Source organism: Malurus melanocephalus, unplaced genomic scaffold (assembly GCF_030028575.1).
Source record: "Malurus melanocephalus ecotype Western Australia unplaced genomic scaffold, MMel_1.1 scaffold_172, whole genome shotgun sequence".
NCBI classification, from domain to species: Eukaryota; Metazoa; Chordata; class Aves; order Passeriformes; family Maluridae; genus Malurus; species Malurus melanocephalus.
Window position 1 is genome coordinate 1544684 of NW_026623404.1, and position 20113 is coordinate 1564796.

General features: G+C 40.6%; 1 protein-coding gene across 6 annotated transcripts in view; it reads right to left on the reverse strand.

The window, feature by feature from the left end:
- Positions 1-20113, reverse strand: part of EXPH5 (exophilin 5) — a 36273-nt gene that overhangs the window by 11525 nt on the left and 4635 nt on the right. For 3 of the 6 annotated variants that reach the window (XM_057372503.1, XM_057372507.1, XM_057372505.1), the window contains exons 2-4: positions 7488-7645; positions 3461-3532; positions 3221-3365 (exon numbers count right to left, since the gene is read on the reverse strand). In XM_057372503.1, coding sequence (XP_057228486.1) covers positions 3221-3365; positions 3461-3532; positions 7488-7645 — 375 coding nt within the window. Of the gene's footprint in view, positions 1-1287; positions 1605-3220; positions 3366-3460; positions 3533-7487; positions 7646-13652; positions 13670-20113 lie in introns of those variants that run through there. The other 3 variants (XM_057372508.1, XM_057372504.1, XM_057372506.1) reach the window with 3 other exon arrangements.

Below are 20113 nucleotides of genomic sequence, written 5' to 3' on the forward strand. Positions count from 1 at the left end.
AATAAAAACAGCCATTAAATTAGTGGGTTACCTTTCCCCGTTGAMTGAAGTTTACAGAACCAAACTCAGAAATGTAGCTCTTCTTTAAAGTTAAATAAAGTTGAATAAGTTTTTAATCCTTCTAAAACAAATTAAGAACGAAACTTAGGTTTCAGAGTTTTTACAATGATTTCTTGCAAATTAAGTTCAGTAAAATCCTGYGGCTTAGCAAGGAACCTTAGTTATATGCATAAACAAAATACAAAAGCTTCATTAGAAGCTTTCTTCTTCAGCTTTACTGTKCAAAGCTACTCTACAGCTCTCCTCACTTAATGTTGTGTTAATTGCTCCTTGCAACGAACCTACATGAAGTAGACATGTTAGAAATGTCAGTTATACATGTCTTCTGCTAGTCTAGGCAAAATTTAAATTTTCATTTGCACCTCTGGCAAATTCCAAATTCATCCATGTCTTTATTGTCACTGTTCTTTCAGAAATAACTGGTCACTGCATCCTGCTTTACTTTTCTCCCTGCTACTTTATACAGACATTATTTACACATTATTTTAATCTTTTCCCTATGCCAATCTCTCCACTTCCCAAATTGCTTCATTATTTTCTACCAACAGTTTAAAGTTTTTCAGCATTTCAAAATTAAATTTGCTTACTTTCAGAGAAATATTGCTCAATTTTAGGAAACAGTAATTCTGTTTCTTTTTTTAGTTAATGATATTGAGCAGTGTTTACCTTATTTTGCACACAATGCATGCACACACACTTGCAAATATTCTCTATTATTCATAAACAGGAAAGAAGCTAAATWGATGCTTAGGTTTAGAAAGACTCGCCATCTGGAAAATACTACTCAGTATGGAAAACAAGAATTTATATTTTATACTTTTCCATTTRCATACATATGTATCATTTTAATGAGAATCAAATGTAAGATTAAAAGTAAAAGATAACTATCACTACTGGTAACAATAATAAAAATCCATGAATTAAAATCTTCCGTGAGTTAGTATTTCCACAGAGGCATGGCACCTGTCTTCCCTTGGCTACCTCCAAGCTGTCTAATGTAGTTAAAATCCATTTTTTCGATACTATTCTTATCAGTACTACATAAGAAGCCAACTAAAAAATCAAATGCATAACTGACATATGCTGARAACACATTTAAACAGCATTTTTGTCCGGGATTAATCACACTTATATATTAGAAAATAATAAGAATGAATTCAATAACACCAACACCTTTGAACCAAAAGTGATCAAACATTTCACTGMCTTCAGACTACAGTTACAAACCTTTTATTAGCAGCTTCTGTATCTCCATGTAAGTGCACTCCTTCTTGCAGCCTCCATAATTTATTCTCACAGTAAAACACCACCGCAGCTGATGAAACTGTCTCTCCAGAACTGAAAGGACCCTCTAACCAGCCATTAATGTTTAGCCATTGAAAATCTTCTGCTAGCTAGGCTTACTTACAGGATTTACAGTGCTGCGTCCTACAGTGYTTCACTAGCTCTCCAAAATAACTCTACTTGGTGAGAGGCAGATTATTTCAGTGCTTTGCCTATGCATAAAGCAAACCACATGCCACGGCAACACCTAGAAGAGGGTGGGGGAAGTTTTCAACAGAGAGGCGTGACTAGAAAATGTAGCAATCAGCTCAGTTACACGTCAGGATTGACTTGTTTATTTTTCAAGTTATGCTCGGTCCGAAATCAAAGGCATCTGAGCCTGAGATACGATAGATTTTCCATGGAAAAGCCAGATAAACACACAGGAAAAAAAGCTGACGTAATGAGTAGGCACRGTTTGGTTTTTTTGCCTTCTTAAATTAAGAAATCATTTCAGTGCTGAGATTCTACAGCAAAGCCTTCATGTGTGCATTGGCTACCTCACTGTACACCAGGATAAAGCACCCTTGAAATCTGATTCTCGGTTACACAAGTGTCCCTTTATTCTTCAGGGAAGACTGTGGCCCAGTGTTTCTGTGTTCCAGGATGAGGGGCATTACCAGGTCACATGAAGGAGGAAGAAGATGACAGGTATGGAGCAGTGTTAACACTTGCATTTTCTTTTTCTATGTTGTGTTGTTATGTAAGGGAATTGTTGCCAGTGAACATTCACAAAGCTATCCTCATGGCCTCTACTCAAACCTCTCCTTAAATCTCCTGCTTTGATACAAACACTCCACAATGGCAAGCTGCTCTGTTACAAAACCTACAYATCAGACTAATCATAATTTCTTTAGAGGCTTGCATTCCCTGTCTTGTTTATTACAGCTGCTCCTTGTCTTACCATCATGGCAGCAGGGAGCYCCAGGCACAGACAGAATACCAATCTGAGACTCACCAAGTGAAAATCAAAGTCTGGTACCAAAGACCTTGCACCTTTATACTGGGCTTTCAGAACACTGCACAATGCAGCTGTACCTGTGATTGCCAGTGCCAAGCATTACCCTAAGATGCACACAARAACAGTGAGATTTCCTTCACGTGCTGCTGACAATATGGCCATACAGGCTGAAAGTTAAGAGAGCCTAACTAGCCTGACTGTAGCTTCCCCCCATCCTGTTCCCTCTAAACAGCAGCTTTAACCCTGGGGACGGCCAAGGAGAAGGATGCTCTTCAAACAGCAGCTCCAGAGTKGTGTATGAGACCTTCTTTGGTTCAGATCCTGCTGAAAATGAAGCACTGACAAAGCACAAAAGGCAAAAGCGCCAAGAGCCGTCCAGTTTGCCTGGCTGGAGCCAAAGCTGCCGGGCTGCCTTTAAGMTGCCTCTAAGCTAGAAATGGTGGGAACTGACGCAGCAGAGCTGCCTGGGGCTGGTACTCTCTGYCATGACTTGGGAAAGCTGAGCTTTCCTATTGTATCAGAGCCACAGGGCACCAGATCACACCATGCACCTTACACCGTGTCCTCAAGAGGGAATTAAAASAGCATGCAGCTGCTCCTAAGTCTATGGTCTTTCATATACTTTAAGCCTTTATGCAAAACCTGAGCAAAATAGATTTAGCCAAGAGACTCTACCTATTGGTTGTGACTTGGTCCTCTTTTTTCTGACTAAATACAAATAATCTCCCATTACATGACCAAGTAAAATCCCAATCCTCCCAATGAGGTGAAAAGCAAGAGACTGGAAAAATAATATGAAGTTTTCTAAGCAAAACACAGAACAGTTCATAGACTTTTTTAAAGCTGGAAATAATACATGTTCTGATTATAGCTCACCGTGGTTGCTTCTGAGWCTGCGTTTTCCTTGATTTTCTAAAGGAGGAAAGCCAAGCAAAAGGTGATCTGAACCCCAGAAAGGAGGCTGAAGTGYTCTTTTGTGTTTGAGGGTTTGTGCGGGAAGACATTTTTATTTCTTTATGATCTAAAAACATGAAAAAGAGTTTCAAGTTCTTAATAAATACAGTATTAAAATATATACATAAATGTTGTCTTCATATACAATTTTCTTTTGCTTACCTTTTATGTCAGGAAAATCCAGTTTTGACATTTTTGGACAGACTWTGTGACATGCTGGTTTATAATGACTAACTAGAAGACAGAAAGATAAACAGGTCTAAAGTTTCAAAAGGTATTATTGGTTTTGGATGATGCACGTGAGATACACGAGGCTGCTTTTCAGAAAGCAATCAGCACTCAATCACTCGAAATTTGTAACTGTTTTAAAGTATAGGCAAATCAAACATTTGAAAATTGAGGCACCCACAATCATTACTCACTTTCTTTTCACGTTTTTAAGAAATATGACACACTGAGCAAATGTGACAACCCAGAACATACAACTACTTAATGTAGTAATGTAATGTAACTACATAACATTAACTCAGACTAACATGTCTTCTGTRTCATAGAATTCCTTACGATGGGATTCCTGTGGCCACTGGAGTACCTTTTTTTTTCTGCTACAAACTGCATATCAGAACTGTATTTTCAATGCAAGATATGGTGAATGATTTATYTGGGAAGGTTATGAGTTTTGCTGTCTTCAAATGCAACATAAACTCCGTCTGCCTGGAAAAGCAGCTGGCATCTGGTGTGAAGGTGAGCATGATGAGTATTACTCATAGATTAGGGAAAGAAACTGCAGGGTCTGCTACACACCACAGGGAATTTGAGGATATAAGGAAACAAGACTTCACTCAGCACGACATGATTTTTTTCCATTTAAAACAACACATGCCTGAAACAATACAACAGCCTGAAAATGGCTTATTTGATGACTATAGGAGAAAGTAAACCCAGAAATTAGAGCAAAGTGTCATTTATAACAATAGCAAGGGGCACCATTTGGGACATTATGCAAAATGAAGTGAATAATTAATGCAATGTGATTTAAATCTTGTGTGAAATATATGGGTTTCCCTTTAGTGGCAATCAAGTGTACTTCAAAATGCCACATTCTTTAGTCCTTTCAGAGCCTAACCTCTTGGTGGCATTGACTTGACAATGCAGGTGACATCAGGAGAGTTGTAATGGTACTCTGCCATAGCCAGGATGGTCTAGGGATATAGACACAGCAAGRCKTACAGGTAGAAGTAGYACCTTTTATTTAGGCAATTTATACAGTTGGAAATAYCAGACAAGYCTCTGAGGCACACAACCCCTTYTTCAGATTGAAATAGAAACAAGAGSTTTCAAAGCTAAATACCAGAGAACAATTACACAGAGTTTAGTTAGCTAAYCCATCAATTAGACCATATCTGAAAGAGAAAAATAGTAGGCAGCTGTGGACTAGAGGGGGGAAAACGGTCAGGAAGGACTGAGATCTGTTCTGTGTAGGTCTGTAGTTTTAGGGAATTTTTTAGGGTTTGAGTTTTCTTTTGAAATGCATGACTCTGCTTCCAGTTGCTATGAAGCACAAATAGGAAGAGCTCAATGAAAAACATGTAGAAGTGTGAATGGAATAAAAGCATGTATTATGCATGAAAACCATCTGGATGGAAGATGAAAGACAGTACAGAACATCATGCTTTTTATAGGACACCATGTTTATTGTGCATATTCATTTTGGATGGGCATCAGAACCTGTGAAATGAGATCTCAAGAAATTGCTTCCTGGTCAGGCCAACATTTCAGGCTTTGACAGCTTTGACACTCGCCCTGATAATAAGCACTGGCATGCCTTTAACCTGGTGTTACCAGAAAAAACTTTCCATTTGTATATTTAAACCTTTCTCCCTCAAACCCATCTACTTATTYCAAATGTCATTTAGGTGCTTTTAGTTTTTTAAGGAAACTAGGTAAAACCAATTTTTTTGGTGCTGATTTTGGCTGGTATAGTTAATTTTTTCCATAGAAGCTTGCATGGCCTCAGTTCTGGATTTGTGCTGGAAGCAGTGTTGGTAACATAGGGATGCTCTAGTCACTGCTGAGCAGGGCTCACACAGAGTTAAGGCCTTTCCTGCCTCTCACYTYACCCTACAAGCAAGWAGGCTCAGGGTGCACAAGGARTTRGGAGGGGACATAGCTGAGACAGCTGGCCCCAGCTGACCCARGGGACATTCCAGACCATRTGGCACCATGSTCAGCATATAAAACTGAGGGGAGAAGAAGGTAGGGAAGACATTCAGAGTGATAGTGTGTGTCTTGCCAAGCACCCATTGTGTGTGATGGAGCCCAGCTTTCCTGGGAACGGCTGGACACCTGCCTGTCCACAGGAACTGGATAACTTAATTCTTTGCTTTCCTTCCTCATCTGCAAGGCTTTTCCTTTACCTATTAAACYGTCTTTATYTCAACCCAYGAGTTCTCTCATTTTTAGCCTCCTGCCCATCCTGATGGGGGCCCAATGAATGAGCCTCTGAGTGGTACTTCACTGATGGCTGGGGTTAAACCACAAGAATCCTTTATGATGCCCAGTGTGGGGCTCGGAATGTTGAAGGTAACAACAGATTTCAGTGGATTGTGCTAGGCTGAATTTATCACTGTTCTTGCTGTTTAGCTATTAAYAGACARGCTCCTGTGCTTGCCATGGGGCTTGCTTGCYAGGCTGTACATTAAAGCCTAGTGCTCCGTGGTGGAATGGTTGTGTGCCATGGTTATGGTATACCTCTGAAGGGACTGTGGACAAGAATAAGTCCRTACTGGAGAAGGTACACCTCAAAATATCTGTGGCTGTGCACATGGTCATGCTGGAGGACCTAAAAGTGTGTGGCCATGGATAAGACCACAACAGAGGAGGTACTCTCCTACAGGGACTGCAGCCATGGGTAAAGCCAGGTTGGAGTAGGTGCATTTCTGAAGGCATTGCGRCCCATGGAGGAGGCCATGCTACAAAAGGTGCAAGACCTCAGATGGGGCTGTGGATAAGTCCATGCCACAGCAAGTAAATTCCTGGAGAGACTGTGGTTCTACTTGGAGCATGTATACCCCTGAGAGACTGCRGCATATGGGTAAATCCAAGATGGAGAAGGGGCAAGGAGAAGGCTGTGACAATTATGTCCATCGTAGCTAATACAGGGCAATGCTCTGGATTTGTGCTGAGAACAGTATTGATAAGTCAGGGATGTTTTCCTTAYTGCTTTCCTTACTTACAACAGAGCCAAGACCTTTTCTGCCTCTCACCCCAMCTCAMCAGTGAATGGATTGGGGGTGCAYAAGGAGRCAGGAGGGGGACACAGCTGGCCCCAGCTGACCTAATGGATCTCCCATACCATATGGCATCGTACTCAGTATATAAAATCTAGGGGAAGAAGGAAGTAGGGGACATCCACAGTGATGACACTTGTCTCCTCAAGTCACCGTTACAYGTGATGGAGCCCTGGCGATGGCTGAACACCTTCCTGACCGTGGGGAGCTGTGAATGAATGCCTTGCTTTGCYTTGCTTGTGTGTGYGACTTTTGCTTYATCTATCAACTGTCTTTATCCCAATCCACTTCTAGCCTTCCAATTCTTACCCCCRTCCCACTGTGRGGGAGTGAGTGAGTGGCTGTGTAGTGYTTAGCTGSCAGCTGGGTTAAACCACAACCTTTTTGTACAAGGCAAATATCACTGCTTTGATTGGGAAACTACCACTGTATTTACTATAATTACAGCAACTGCATTTTGATTAATAAATCAAGTTTTTACARTGAGAGCAATTAATCACTAGAACAGCCTCCTCAGGGAYATGGTAGAGTCTCCATCACTGGARGTTTACAAGATGTGACTGCAAATGGTGCTAAATAAGCTCATCCATGTTTCCTTTCCTATGAAAAGTTGGACYTGAAGATCTTCTGATGTCCTTCCAACCTGGGCCATACTGTGATTCTGACTATAGCATAACAATATCAGGAATTTTCTGTTCTGAATCCCAGCTCCACTTTTAAGACAATCTGCTTAAAGAAGCATACTTATTTTGAAAATATCTCTTTGGTAAAACTATAATATGAGAATGAAACGGAGTGCAATTTCTGAAACTCCTTAACTATTACACTCTGACATACTGTAAAACACAGGTTTGGTAATCATTATTATATAGATAAGGAAATGGACAAATACAACTCACGGGTGTTTTTGCTCTTCCTTATCTGATGCTCTAATGGTGGTTTTAACATTCTATTGACATCAATGTAATTCTGAAATTTTCTTCTTTTTATTTCTTCAAACCATTCTCCAGTCACTCCCTGCAGCCCTTTTTCAGACTTCTTTCTCTTCAGAAGTTTGCTAAAAAGGAAAAAAAAATATTGTAAGCCATTTTAGATATTACAGGCCCATCATTAGGATCTCTACCTGCTGTTCATTAAAGTATTTAGCGTATATCTCTACATATAATGACTTTTACAAAGTCAGTGAGACAATACATTCACAGCAATCACATAAAAGTTTTAGTGACAGCAACATTCTACAGTTCAAAAAATGAGATTATGTGACAAGGTTAGGTGGATGACTCATATACTCGCATTGTTCTCTGCCTTGAAGAAGTGCATCTTTTTTCCTTGCAAGAATAAGGTAATTTATACACATTCTAAAACTAATTGAAAGTAAGACTGAGTTGATCCAATAATCAAATTAGAATAAATAACACCCTAAACAAAGCCGTTTTTGAGATATTTATTCACTCATTTTAGTAGAAGCAATAACAAGATTATTTTTGTTTTCAAGGGGAAGATCACTGATGCCCTGACAGTGAGGTGTCCACTACAMATTTCCTATGCAAAGGAGAACAATAAATTGTGCATTCAGTTAATAGATATTCATGCAACATGTTAAACAAGTTTATCACATTTTCGTCTTTCCTTGCTGCATAGTGATTCTGTCTGCGTTCAATATGCATGGCAGCAAGCAATAATGAATATGAATGTTCTACCACAYTGAGGAGAAGCCTGAGCAACCGACACACATGTGGCTTTTACATATTTAGAAGCAAGTTCAAGTTTTAGACCAAGAGGTCACAGGAATAACTTGTTTAGCTGGACATAAAAGARCAAGGTACAGTTGCAAAGGAGTGGGAACAGTGCAAGGGACATGCAAAGTTACTTGTTTTCAAATTCCATTACACAAATGCCTATAGTACAGATGTAAATGCAGCAAATCCACACACCAACTGACTCTGWTGGCAACAAAATGAAAGGAATGAGAAGGGAGTGTATAAACAGACTGACTGGGGGGGGGGGGGGGTAAGATAAGGCTGATACTGGGAGATAGAAGGAAACAATGGGAAGGATTTCCATAGGAATTCCTTTGATTGACTTATCCCAGACTATGTTAATGGACTACAAGAGCAGAGACACAGAGATGTATATTGAAAGGGGGCAATGTATGATAGAAATGGGGGGTTCATCAGGCGTTTYGGGGAGCCTGTACCTCTCAAGTACGTCAGCCAATGGGGAAAGAGAGAGGGAATGRCAGCCGGGAAATTAGGATAAAAAAAGGCTGTGTTCTCTATGAATTTGAAAGACCCCATGGGAAATGYCCATKASCTCTCCCTTTATTCATGAATAAAGTTRYGGGACTCCTCTGTCTCCTTTTTGGACATAAACCTCTGGTGCTTGTGGATTAATTTTCCTAACAAAAATAAGAGACTTCATGCACAGCCTGGAGATGTAATACCAATGTTTGGTCAAGGCTTTCATRTAAATCTGCCTCCTTAATCAGTTATAAAACCTATGTCTAGGAACACAGATGCTCTCAGAGAACACAATTTTTTTTGTTTCAGTTATCAATTTAAATTTWAAAAATAAGATAATAATAAATATTTTCTGAGACATAATTTAACAAATTTGAAATTAAATATCTAGTTTGGAAATGGATGTATTTTGACCTGGAATTTATACAAAGCGCATTGTCCATATTAGCACCTACTCTGCATCTGGTGGCATCTGATGAAGAGGAAGGCCGGAGGGAGAAATTTTTGGGAAATKACTATTTCCCTTAAAGAAGATTACACAGCCACATCCACGAGTAYTAGCCATTCCAAATAAACTTATTACAAAGGCAAAAACCTTAATCATCACAGATATTACCGCACCATGGGAGTGACTAAACACYGTAAATGCATTGTGCAGCCTGGAACGCAGCCTAGCACTGATGTGAAATAGGGGATGAACAATGTGCTCTCAAGAGCCAGTTTCGTGACCTCACTCCTGTGGCCTTACYAAAGGGGATCCAAGATACTGGGAGGAGTAAAAGTACAGAGAGCAAGGCATGAGCTGCTTGGGGAGAGGCCGCAGCCACAGCGACTGCCGGAGAAACAATGCCTGGGCGGTTCTGCCGAAGAGCTGCAAGTGGAGAGCATGTGTTGCGCTCCATCCCCGCGGCTTTGGGAGCCCAGCGGGCCGAAGCGCTTCCCCCGCGGAAAGGAGCGGGATCGCCRTTCCCGGGGAACCGGCGGCGGGGCCCTGGCGCCCCCCAGCGGCCGCAGCACCCCCAGCACCGCTCCTGGGGCAGCGCCCGCGGCCGGGAAGCGACGGGAGAGAGAGAAGCAGCTGCTTGCTGCACGTGTACGCATTCCAGAGCAAAGGGAACGTGTAAAAACCCCGTAATCACTCTAACATCGACCATACCAGGCACTGCACCAACGTGCCTTGCACTGAGAAATGCAGTAAGTCTTGCACAARCACGGACTTTAATGCTTAAACACTGTAAAGTCTTTACTGATACATGCTTGGCATTATCTGTAGTCGTTATCTGTGAACGGGCTGCTTTTGAATTGTGCTGTCCTCCCCAGCTCATCAAATTAATCCTTTAAACTGGCTAGTATGTATTTATATTTATGMACGCACGCAGGCCCATATATTGAACCCTATATATACATAGTTATTTGAGTAATAAATAACATTAATACGATACGCAATATGTAACTGCAGTATTGCATGACTATTAAGTACTTCTCCTTCGCGATGACTCCCAGCCAAACCACATCATTTTCCTACAAAGCTGCTCTGTCAAGTTTACGTGCCCCCTCATGATGCTAATGAACGACAGTTGTGAGCCAGAAGGAARGCCCGTCTCAAGAAACAATTACAGCAGGAGATGCTATCTGCACTCAGTATTGCAATAAATTTGCCTCTGAGGCAGCACTATTGTTACTTGGATTACAAATTATATATTGAGACACTGCTTCAGAGGAGTGYCAAAACACCTCTTGCCCTTTAAACCAAATGTAGCAATCCAGCTWCTCCATCGGCTCCATCTATCCTTAYTCCTCATTTGTCAGCAGCTACTTTTGTACACTTGGAGTCACCATCTTTTGAGAGGAGACAACATCACTGTGACTGGGAAAGGTACTTACAAACTGTTTTGGGATTGAAGGCAAGTCAATTCCCAGGATTACTTACAGGACACCACTYCATAAACCAGAGCAGGCAGCAATCCTAAAGGACCTCACAGCCTCATTATCTTTTCCCRTCTACTACTCTACATAGCATCTAAACTAATGAATCACTCAAGAGCAWTTTCTTTGCACTGTTTAAAAAAACATCTCTTCCTTATTGGCACAAGGATGTCCCAGTATATCTTATAGACATCACCAGGGAAAAGTTAACCTAAATGTTTGTATGCACTAGACATTCATGTGGGTTGTCATAAATACTGTTGATAGATGTGTGTAGCCCTTCCTGTTAGGATAATAAGGAGCTAATTGTTACTGTAAGAGGAAAGGCATTTTCTTYATCATCTTCACCCTGAATATAAAGAAGAACACATATGTTCAAGGTAGTAGAAACTGGGTTGCCAAATAGGACACCTGGGGAGAACTCTGCTGTTTGCAGGGGACAGAGGACTAAATCCCACTTTTGCTAAAGCAKAAATTATGATTCCTATTTAATTTAGCAGAGCAAGATTTGGACCTAAAGGACTCTTACCACACACCTTGTAAGAGAACAAACAAACAGCAACTATGGAGATTGAAGAATTGCACCAGGTGAAGAATAAGCAATTCAAGTTGCTCATTGATTCAAAGCTCTCAGTGTCTGAAAAGACAAGGTTGAAAGGATTGCAGATAAAAACAGTGTTGAAAGCACTACATAAAAACTACAGCAGGCAGGTAACTTGCAAAAACAGTAACCTAAACCAAGATCTTCTCTTTACTCTGTTCAGATTCCTTGCTTTGTCAGCAAGGAAAGGCTAAAGATGTTACAAAACAGTGCCCAAAGAACCTAAGTTCTTTCCTAATTTTTTACTTTAACTTATCCCCTTCCCACTACTTTGTACATTATGCTGTACTGGTGAACTGTACAACTCCATCATCTCTATGATCAGTTATTTTTCTAGAAAACTCCCTGTTCTCACAGCCACAAGAAGCTCTAAAATCCATATGCAAGAGTATTTTCTTACTTACAATTCCTTTTAATTTTATGATAATAATTTAAAAGCATACTTCCAAGTTGTCATCTTACATGGAAAAAAAGGGGGAAAGAAGTATTACTGACAAAGGCGAAGACTACCACAGCTGAAGTAACTTGAAAAAACATTTATTTCTATCATTTCCTAGAAACATGTAATAGCAATAACAACAACATTCTGGTTTCCAAGGTGCCAGAGAAGCTCCTGTTGCAGGTTAATCCTACCAGGAAGAAAAACAATGATACTCAGAGTCAACATACTCTTTCCTAACACGTCAGACACACAACAGGTTTGTTCTCTAAGGCAGTCTTTATTCTTAGTAGCTGGTATACTTTTACTCACGTTAAGGYATCTTTTGTTTATTTTTTCTTTCTTACTACTGTCTGTTTGGCTAATGAAAATGAACCAAGGCAGCCTCATTATTMCATGTACAGCATTATGCACAAGCAGGTGAATCACAGAGGAAAAATTACTCTCCTGTTTTGGTTGCACTTACTACAAGGCAATATGAAAAGTTCTAACTGAAAACACACTTTTAAAACATTTGATATTTGTAAAATTAAGCATTTCTGCAGCAATTGTCTGGAAAATCAAGGTCTCTATTTTGATGAACAAAATATGGTGGCAATAATGCTTGAATCTAACCTGCTAGGTTGCCAATCAACCACCCAAATATAATTTTCTCTTCCCTTGAAATGCTAGTTTTCTATCTAAGTCTTCATCCTTCTCATCCTTCTGTCATTTTTGTTTTTATGTATTTATTTTATAATGCCCATAACCCCACTATGTGGCCCTTGGGTGTATTTAGAGTATGTGACCAATAAATCTAAAGATGTGCATGGGCAAAGAGGATGAACCACAACAACGACGAACAAAGAGTGTACGGGTTCAGTGTTTGACCATGGCCCAAACACCAATAAATGTAATGGAAGGACTTTTCACTATCCTGAACTGGCATCAGGTCAGGAGCGGGCGGGAGAGTCCCCTAGTGGTGACAGCCCTGCATGGAAAGGAGCAACTGGAAGCGCCAAGRAATGGCACTTTCGGAAGGCCAGGGGCCCCCAGCACTGACCTGAATGGATATGTTTCCAATTCCACTTTGTTGGTTACAGGAAGTTGCCAGCTCACTATTGTACCTAAATATTTATATTCTGGAAATGTGCAAAACCAGGAGATGGAAGTCGGAAGAAAGTGGAAAGGGAATTAATCTTCTCTAGTTTTTCCTCCCAGACTGTACATTTAATAGGCAGAACTTAAACCACAAAGATACCACTTCTGTGATTTTGATATGTGCCSTGAAGTATCCTTTCAAGCAGCAAGTAGGGTTACATAACCAGATATCTGCAATCAGAAATACAATTTTGTTCTTAGAACCCTCTTCTGAGTACAGGTATCAGATTCACACATTAAGTCGTGCTGTGTGTGCCAGGGGTGCAGTCGGGGAATATGTGAGTTAAAGACAGAACATCTTTTCACCCCTTACTAAAGTTCTACCTTGTCTGCTTATGAGGAAAACCCTTCCATCTCCACCTGTCCTTAATTACAAAGGAGAATAAATCACAAAACCTTACATTATTACATCTCTGTAAGCACTATCTTTGTACAGCAAATTTATTCTTTTAAATTAAAGCTGATCACCTGCTTTGAGACAGCCTAGTCCAGCAGCATTGTGTACATTTGTTACACACAATCCACAAAGACAGTGAGACTATGAACCGACATGAAACACTCTCACTGGGCTCCCACTGTACATTGAATAATTCTACTCTGTAAGTCACAATGTCCTTTGTGTCTACAATTCTTTAACTTCAGCACCCTCTGTACAGTGACCAAAAGTTACCTCTGTTGCTTTCCAAAACAATAACTTCTCATTAATATACTGACTTACACTAGCTGCCGTTTTCTTTCATCAAGTCCAACGCTCYTTTCCCCTTGAAGCTTTTGTCTGCCTTCCTGAGCAAGAGCATGGAATGACACTTTCCTTTGAAATGGAAAACTGGGAAATGTTGTAAGGGCAAGAACAAAGGTTAATTCTCGCACTGACAACRCAACTCCTCTCTGTTCTGGCAGCTCAGGAATCAGGAACTCTCAGTTAAAACTCTGAAATCGGAAGTTCAATGACTGTCTTTAAAAAGTGAAGTTTTCAAAGCACAGAGCATTGGAAACTGAAATAATGGGAGCTAAGGGTGATTAATCATGCACCACAAGGTGTAACAATGCCTCAAAACATTATTTTTAACAKGAAACTATTTCTTTAGCAGCTACCCTTGGGTTTACAGTGAAAACATAATTTCARCCCTGCTGGAACAAAAAGAAAAGTCTGTGAATACATATATTTTAGTGGTTATACATACTTAGAAAATGGAAGCTTTTAGTCCTTTGGGCAGCTGGTCACTAAGAGTGAATGAGGTGGAATACCACTAGGAATGTCACAKCTGTTGGTGACTCTCTGGCTTGGGCTGACTCTCTGCCATTCCATTCACAATATGTGCAAAACAGGGGAAAGCTCTATTCTGCGAATGTTTTATAAATTAGTTACAATGTCTCTGTACAGGCTACAAATGAGTCAAGAAAAAAGGATGTTTCTCTACYATGCTGTTAATACTTGCAAGCTACCTACCCATATTATATGATAACAACAAAACAAATCCATGATGCAACGGAAAGAAAAGCCACCTATCATCTTCWAAGTGTGTCACATAACTTCTGAAAAGTAGTAATTAATGTCTCTAATGAGATTACTTCATTAATAGGAATTTCTATTWATATTAATACATGCTAATAGGGGCAGTGGATATAATTCTCCGTGTGAAGATTCTGATCTGTTTGCAGTCATATACATAGTCTTAGTCCAAAAACATTGCATGCCAGGAACAAGTTTTAAGCACCCGAATTTTTGTCACAGAAATCTTACAGGGAAATATAAGATGTATATCACGTGTGTCACATGATGGGTTGAATGGCTGAGGATCAAGTCTCTCAATAAATCCGAAGCTAATGATTAACAGCAGACATATTTACTCTTCCAGGGTAGAGCTGSTAGTTGATTGCAATCAACTTTTATAAATATTGATACCACAGATAYGGCAAAGAGACAGTCATCTATTGCAAGTAATTTAGAGCTTAGCCATATATTATAAACTTAACTGCCTTACAAAGATWCACAATGCAGATACTATTCCTCATGTTATTGTTTGACTTTCTTTATGCAAAACCTTTCCTAACAAACAATATAAGGAAAAAAACCCAATAAACAAGAAAAAAACCCACAGGTCAGGTGAGAACTCTGAAAGAGGGGAATTGATTTCAAATTAAGAGCAATTCTCACCTTTACAAGCAGGTTTGTATATGATGGCCCATGGGTCTGGACACAGCTCTAAAACTGAGAGGCTCCAAGCAGGCTCAGACATTTTTTTGTACAGAGCTAGGCCTGAAGTCTAGGGCTCTCAAAATACACCTTTGCAATCTTAGATAATTATGCAGAGTCTCACATCAAGCAGAGTTTACAGCTCTGGACAACAGAAGTTAAGACAGGTCAGARTGTACCTGCACACAGCTTATGTGTTACCATAACACTACAAAAGCCTCATTTACATTGCTTTCAATTAAGGAAAGAGGTCATAAGAATTAATATAAGCTTTAAAAGTTGACACAGTGGATGTTTTTCACCTGCCAATGTGATGCTTATATATATGTATATAACGTATACTTACACAGAGACCCTCTGCCATAGTAGCTTGGAATCTCCTAATTTATCACAACTCTTCCACTGGAAAAAGAACTATTATAGCATAATAATACTTTTAAATATGACATTTACATGTATATAATTTTACATGTATGTAAGAATGCACAAATATACATATATAAATATGTATTTAAGAATGCACAAGTCTACAATGCAGAAAGACTACAGAGCATCCCAGACTCAGAGCTGCAAGCTGTTCCTGACTGCACCTTTCTGCACTCAGACCCCTACTGATCTAAAAATCCAAAGACATGGCAAGCAGAAGTGCAATAGTTCCTTATTCCAACAACAAAGTAAATTCTATGTAATTTATGTGCTAGAAAGTGTAAACAGATTGTACTTTTCATCATTTATGCTTAGTTTTGTTTTGTGGTTTTGATGTATTTCYTCACAGTTAATATGGTACCAGTACATGTATTTACTTATTTCTGAGGTAAGACTGAGAAAAAGTAAGATAGTATCTATTAGGAGTTGAAAATGCAGACATATTCAGGCTGCAAAGAAAGATTAGAAATATATTTTATATGAAAATTTAGATGCATATATCCTCAAACAAGTCCCATTTTTCCCTAACCGCTTTAATGAATTTCTTGCATGAAATACATAAGTAGTGAATTTTTTCAGATGGTAAGCTCCAAGGAAATAAGTAATTTTTYAATATAAAACAAGTACAGGAAAGACCAAATTGAGGTCAGACCGTAGTTTATATACTCCTGGGTTAAACTTCTGGAACAGAGAAGAAAATGGGGTTTCCCTGCCTAAAATTCAAAACTCCAGTGGGCCAAACTCCATTTGATTTGAAAACTTGATTCAGAGAGCAAAAAGATTTTAAAGGATAATTGAATTCAGCATACACAAACYACTGACAAAACCTAAATTTAAAAGAAGAAAAGGAGATGGACACACACAACAATTTTCAAATGCCATCAGAACAGCAGCTGACAGAAACCAGTGAACACCAGCTGGAGTCCTGACCCACAGCCTAAGTGGCTTTGCTCCCAGCCATTAGCTGGGCCTTGCSGAGAGCTGTGTCTGCAGGAGGTGCAAGCGCTGCATGTCTGGATGGAGATGGGAGCTTTGAGTACATCAGGACCTAACCCAACAAAACCCCAGTGCCTTGGGCTTCACACAGCAAGCAGGTGCTGCAGTATTTGACAGATCTACATGACACACTAAGGACACACCGGAGCACAACTGTGCCAGTATGTGAGGGGAGATATCCAGCCATTCTGAACCAGACACRTTTCTGTGAAACACTTTTTTCAATTACTGGCATAACCAATTTATTATTTCTGAAATACAAGGACTTGAAGGTGTTGGAACTCAGACAGCGTGTAGAAGCTGTCAGCATGGGAAAATCATTCTTTTCTCCTCATAGGCACCTCTGACTCTGCTCGCTTAGTATGGAAAGCTGTCTTCTTCCACCTAATGGCAATTTCCAATTCCAACTAATGCCAATTATTAATTTAACTTCTGCACTTGAATTGTGGAGGAGAYGGACGGTATTGAGAATGCAGAGACATTACTATGGATCAAACCAGGGAAGTCAGAAGAAGAAGAAGAAGGCGCAGACTTCTTACAAGGTGTATGAGACTGTAATTGGGTCACAAGTCCATGGAAAACCTAAAAAAATTGGACTGTTCTGCATTAGCTATTCCAGAATGACTCCCATATTGACTGTCTACCCAGCAGTTAGTGCTTGCTTGCTCTGCTGTGTCCGACCCATTTATTCCTGAAGCCTGGTCAATTTATCTATATAGACAAAGTTCAATAAATTCTACTTTTACCAGTAAGCTTGGACTTAGAAAATGTCTGCCTATGATTTAACAGTGAGTCTTTGCTTAATCTCACTAGGCAGCCCTAGTGGCAACAAAAGTGAGCTCAATAATCATAACAATAATCTTGGTGAAAATCACAAAAATTTACACTGTTTGATCACTTTAAAATGCAAACATTAGTCTCTACAACAGTCTGAAAGACCCAGCACAAGGCCTGTGTTGGAATGAGCATGGGTGAAAGTGCCCTGAGTATGTTCTTCCCATTGCTGTGGGTTTGGCGGCCTAGACCCTGGACCAGCTTGGGAAGAGCAGAGCTGTGTCCCTGGAGAAGGTGTCGGGAAGACAACAGCCACAGGCAYCAGCAATGGYGAGCCCTCCTTTCCAWGGGAGCTGTGTGTCAGCRGAGGCCGTCCCCCTGGGCYGTGCTCCAGTTCCAGCCCCAGACACATCCCCAGCTCCATCTGTGCACGGCCACTGCCCAGACCCCTGGGCTGACACCCCAACTTGGCCTCAAGCCCGGCCCCCTCAGCCCTGGCCTGCCTGGCCATCATGGGGCCATGGCTGACCCTGCTCTCTGGTACCAGTGACCCTGACCTGACTTCTTGACATGCCCTTGGCTCTGCCCCATGACCACCGGGCTGTGGTGCACKGGGTGCCCTCAGCCGGCCTGAGCCCAGCCCTGGGTGTGACTCAGCCCCGCAGCCAGGCCCCGGCGCTGCCATGCCACCACAGCCATTGCTGGGGCTGCCCGTCGGTGTGGGGCCCATTCCCTGCCCTGCCAGCCCCAYGGAGAGCCACCATGGGGAGTCACCATGGCCCCAGCAACCTGGAGAAAGAAATAGCTTCAGTGCCCTACAGACAGGCTCTGCCAAACATAATGCAATTCAAAAGGTTCTTCCYTCTGCCACCACACACACCAKAGGAAAACCYGTGCCTTCAAAYGCCAAAAARCACAAATCTTTGGAGGAAAGGATCRACACTGAAATTAGTTCAYTATGAAAGGACAAGACCAATGAGCTGGCAGCAACGCTGRTCCAGACCCTGTTCTGCAGCTGTAAAACTGGAGTTACACCACAGACTTTGTGCTAGTTAGCCCAGATGGACAGAGCTAAAAACTGACAGAGAAAATGGCACACATAGTGCCCACCTGCCCCTGGCCATTTCTCCTGGCTCTTCCTCACCCCATGTCCAGTCACAGAGTCCAGACCCCACTACAAGATAGAACTGTTAAAAAAACACAGTGAAGAAAAAACTTGATATGCAACTTACCAATTGTGTTTGATTACAGTACCCCCACTCAAGCAAGGGAAGTCCCAAAATGGGATTCTCATGATAGTAATTGTTTACCAGAGTAAAGCTTTTTAAACCCCAGTGTGCCCTGCCATTTTTGCTTGTATTTGTACATCTTTAGCATATTAGCCCTTCAGGGCTTCAAGGACCTATTTCTGKAAGTGTTGACAAACCACTAAACACGCCAGTGGCACAGTACCAGTGGTAAGTAATGACAGTTTCTCCTCCATAAACAAGACACCATAGAACACTTGCACCCTGAAACATTCCCGGGTGGAGTATCTCTTATGAAAGAATTTCTTTATTAATGCTTTGCTCAAGGAGGGAGCTCCACTGGAATAACAATATACCCAGGTAGTGCTGTCCTGGTATCCTGCCTGCTCTCCTCACCCATGCAGCTTATGTATTTTGGAGCTGATTYTAAAAATTCTTTGTAATTATGAGGAGTTGAGCCCCAAATGGAGCTCTCTAGGACCCAAGAAGTAATTCTTGGTCTCCAAGAAGGTAAACAGGACTACCTTTGTGAATACGACAAAATAAAGCCTGCAATCGCATACCCCTCAAACTTAAGTAAGACAATACAATTGAAGCACCAAGTATGAATATGCTCAAATGTATACAAAACTGACTATGTCTGCACTTCTGCAACATGTCTTCCCAAGTTTATGAGTATGGAAAAAACAAAAAAAAAATACATTTCCAACACAACATTTTAGTCCCACCTTCTATTGCCAGACCTGTGAGAGCAAATGTGAAGAGAATACAATAAGGAATTACTCGCAACAAATGAACTCAGTAAATGATCTGCTGTGGGGCAGTAAGAACAGYTCTGTGCCTGTAACAAATAACTGCATCCTAATCATTAATTGCAGAGACTGTCTAGAGCAGTCTAAGGAGGGGATTCATCTTTCCCACAACACTCACATGTTAATGGGTCAGCAAAAGTAGAGCGCTGAGTGGTGCTGACTGTACCTCCCAATTAATTCAATATGCTTTTCATCTTTAAATTTGAGGATAAATTAAARCAAACCTTTGTTTTGTTGCCATCTAGTCTCACTGCCATCTGCAAAATAAATCCACTAACCCCCATGCCCCCAAAAACAYAAAACAATCTGGAAAAGAGCAAAACAAGTTAAACCAAACCAAATGAGTGCTCTCCTCTCCCAAAAGCTCCATTTCCACTTCCTTTTTTTTCCCAGTTCCAATTCACAGTGGTTCACGTGCCAGATACGTTCTAGAGCTGGCAATTAATTTTTTACCATTCTTTCTACTGAAAAAAAAATTCCTACATAATGCATGCATACTTAGTTGTCAAAACATGATCGAGAAAGTAAACTGCTATTCAGGGAGATAAGTTAATTTGCCCATTCTGTGGTTCAGTCTCTCAGTTATTTTCAATGTCTCATTTGAAAGTGAATGTAACAGTATTTCCCTTTTTCTCTAACGTTCATAAACGAAAACAACACAAGGCTATTGTATGCAGTCATAATAGGAGCACTATACAAACCAGCCAAGTCTCCTAAATAAAAGTTA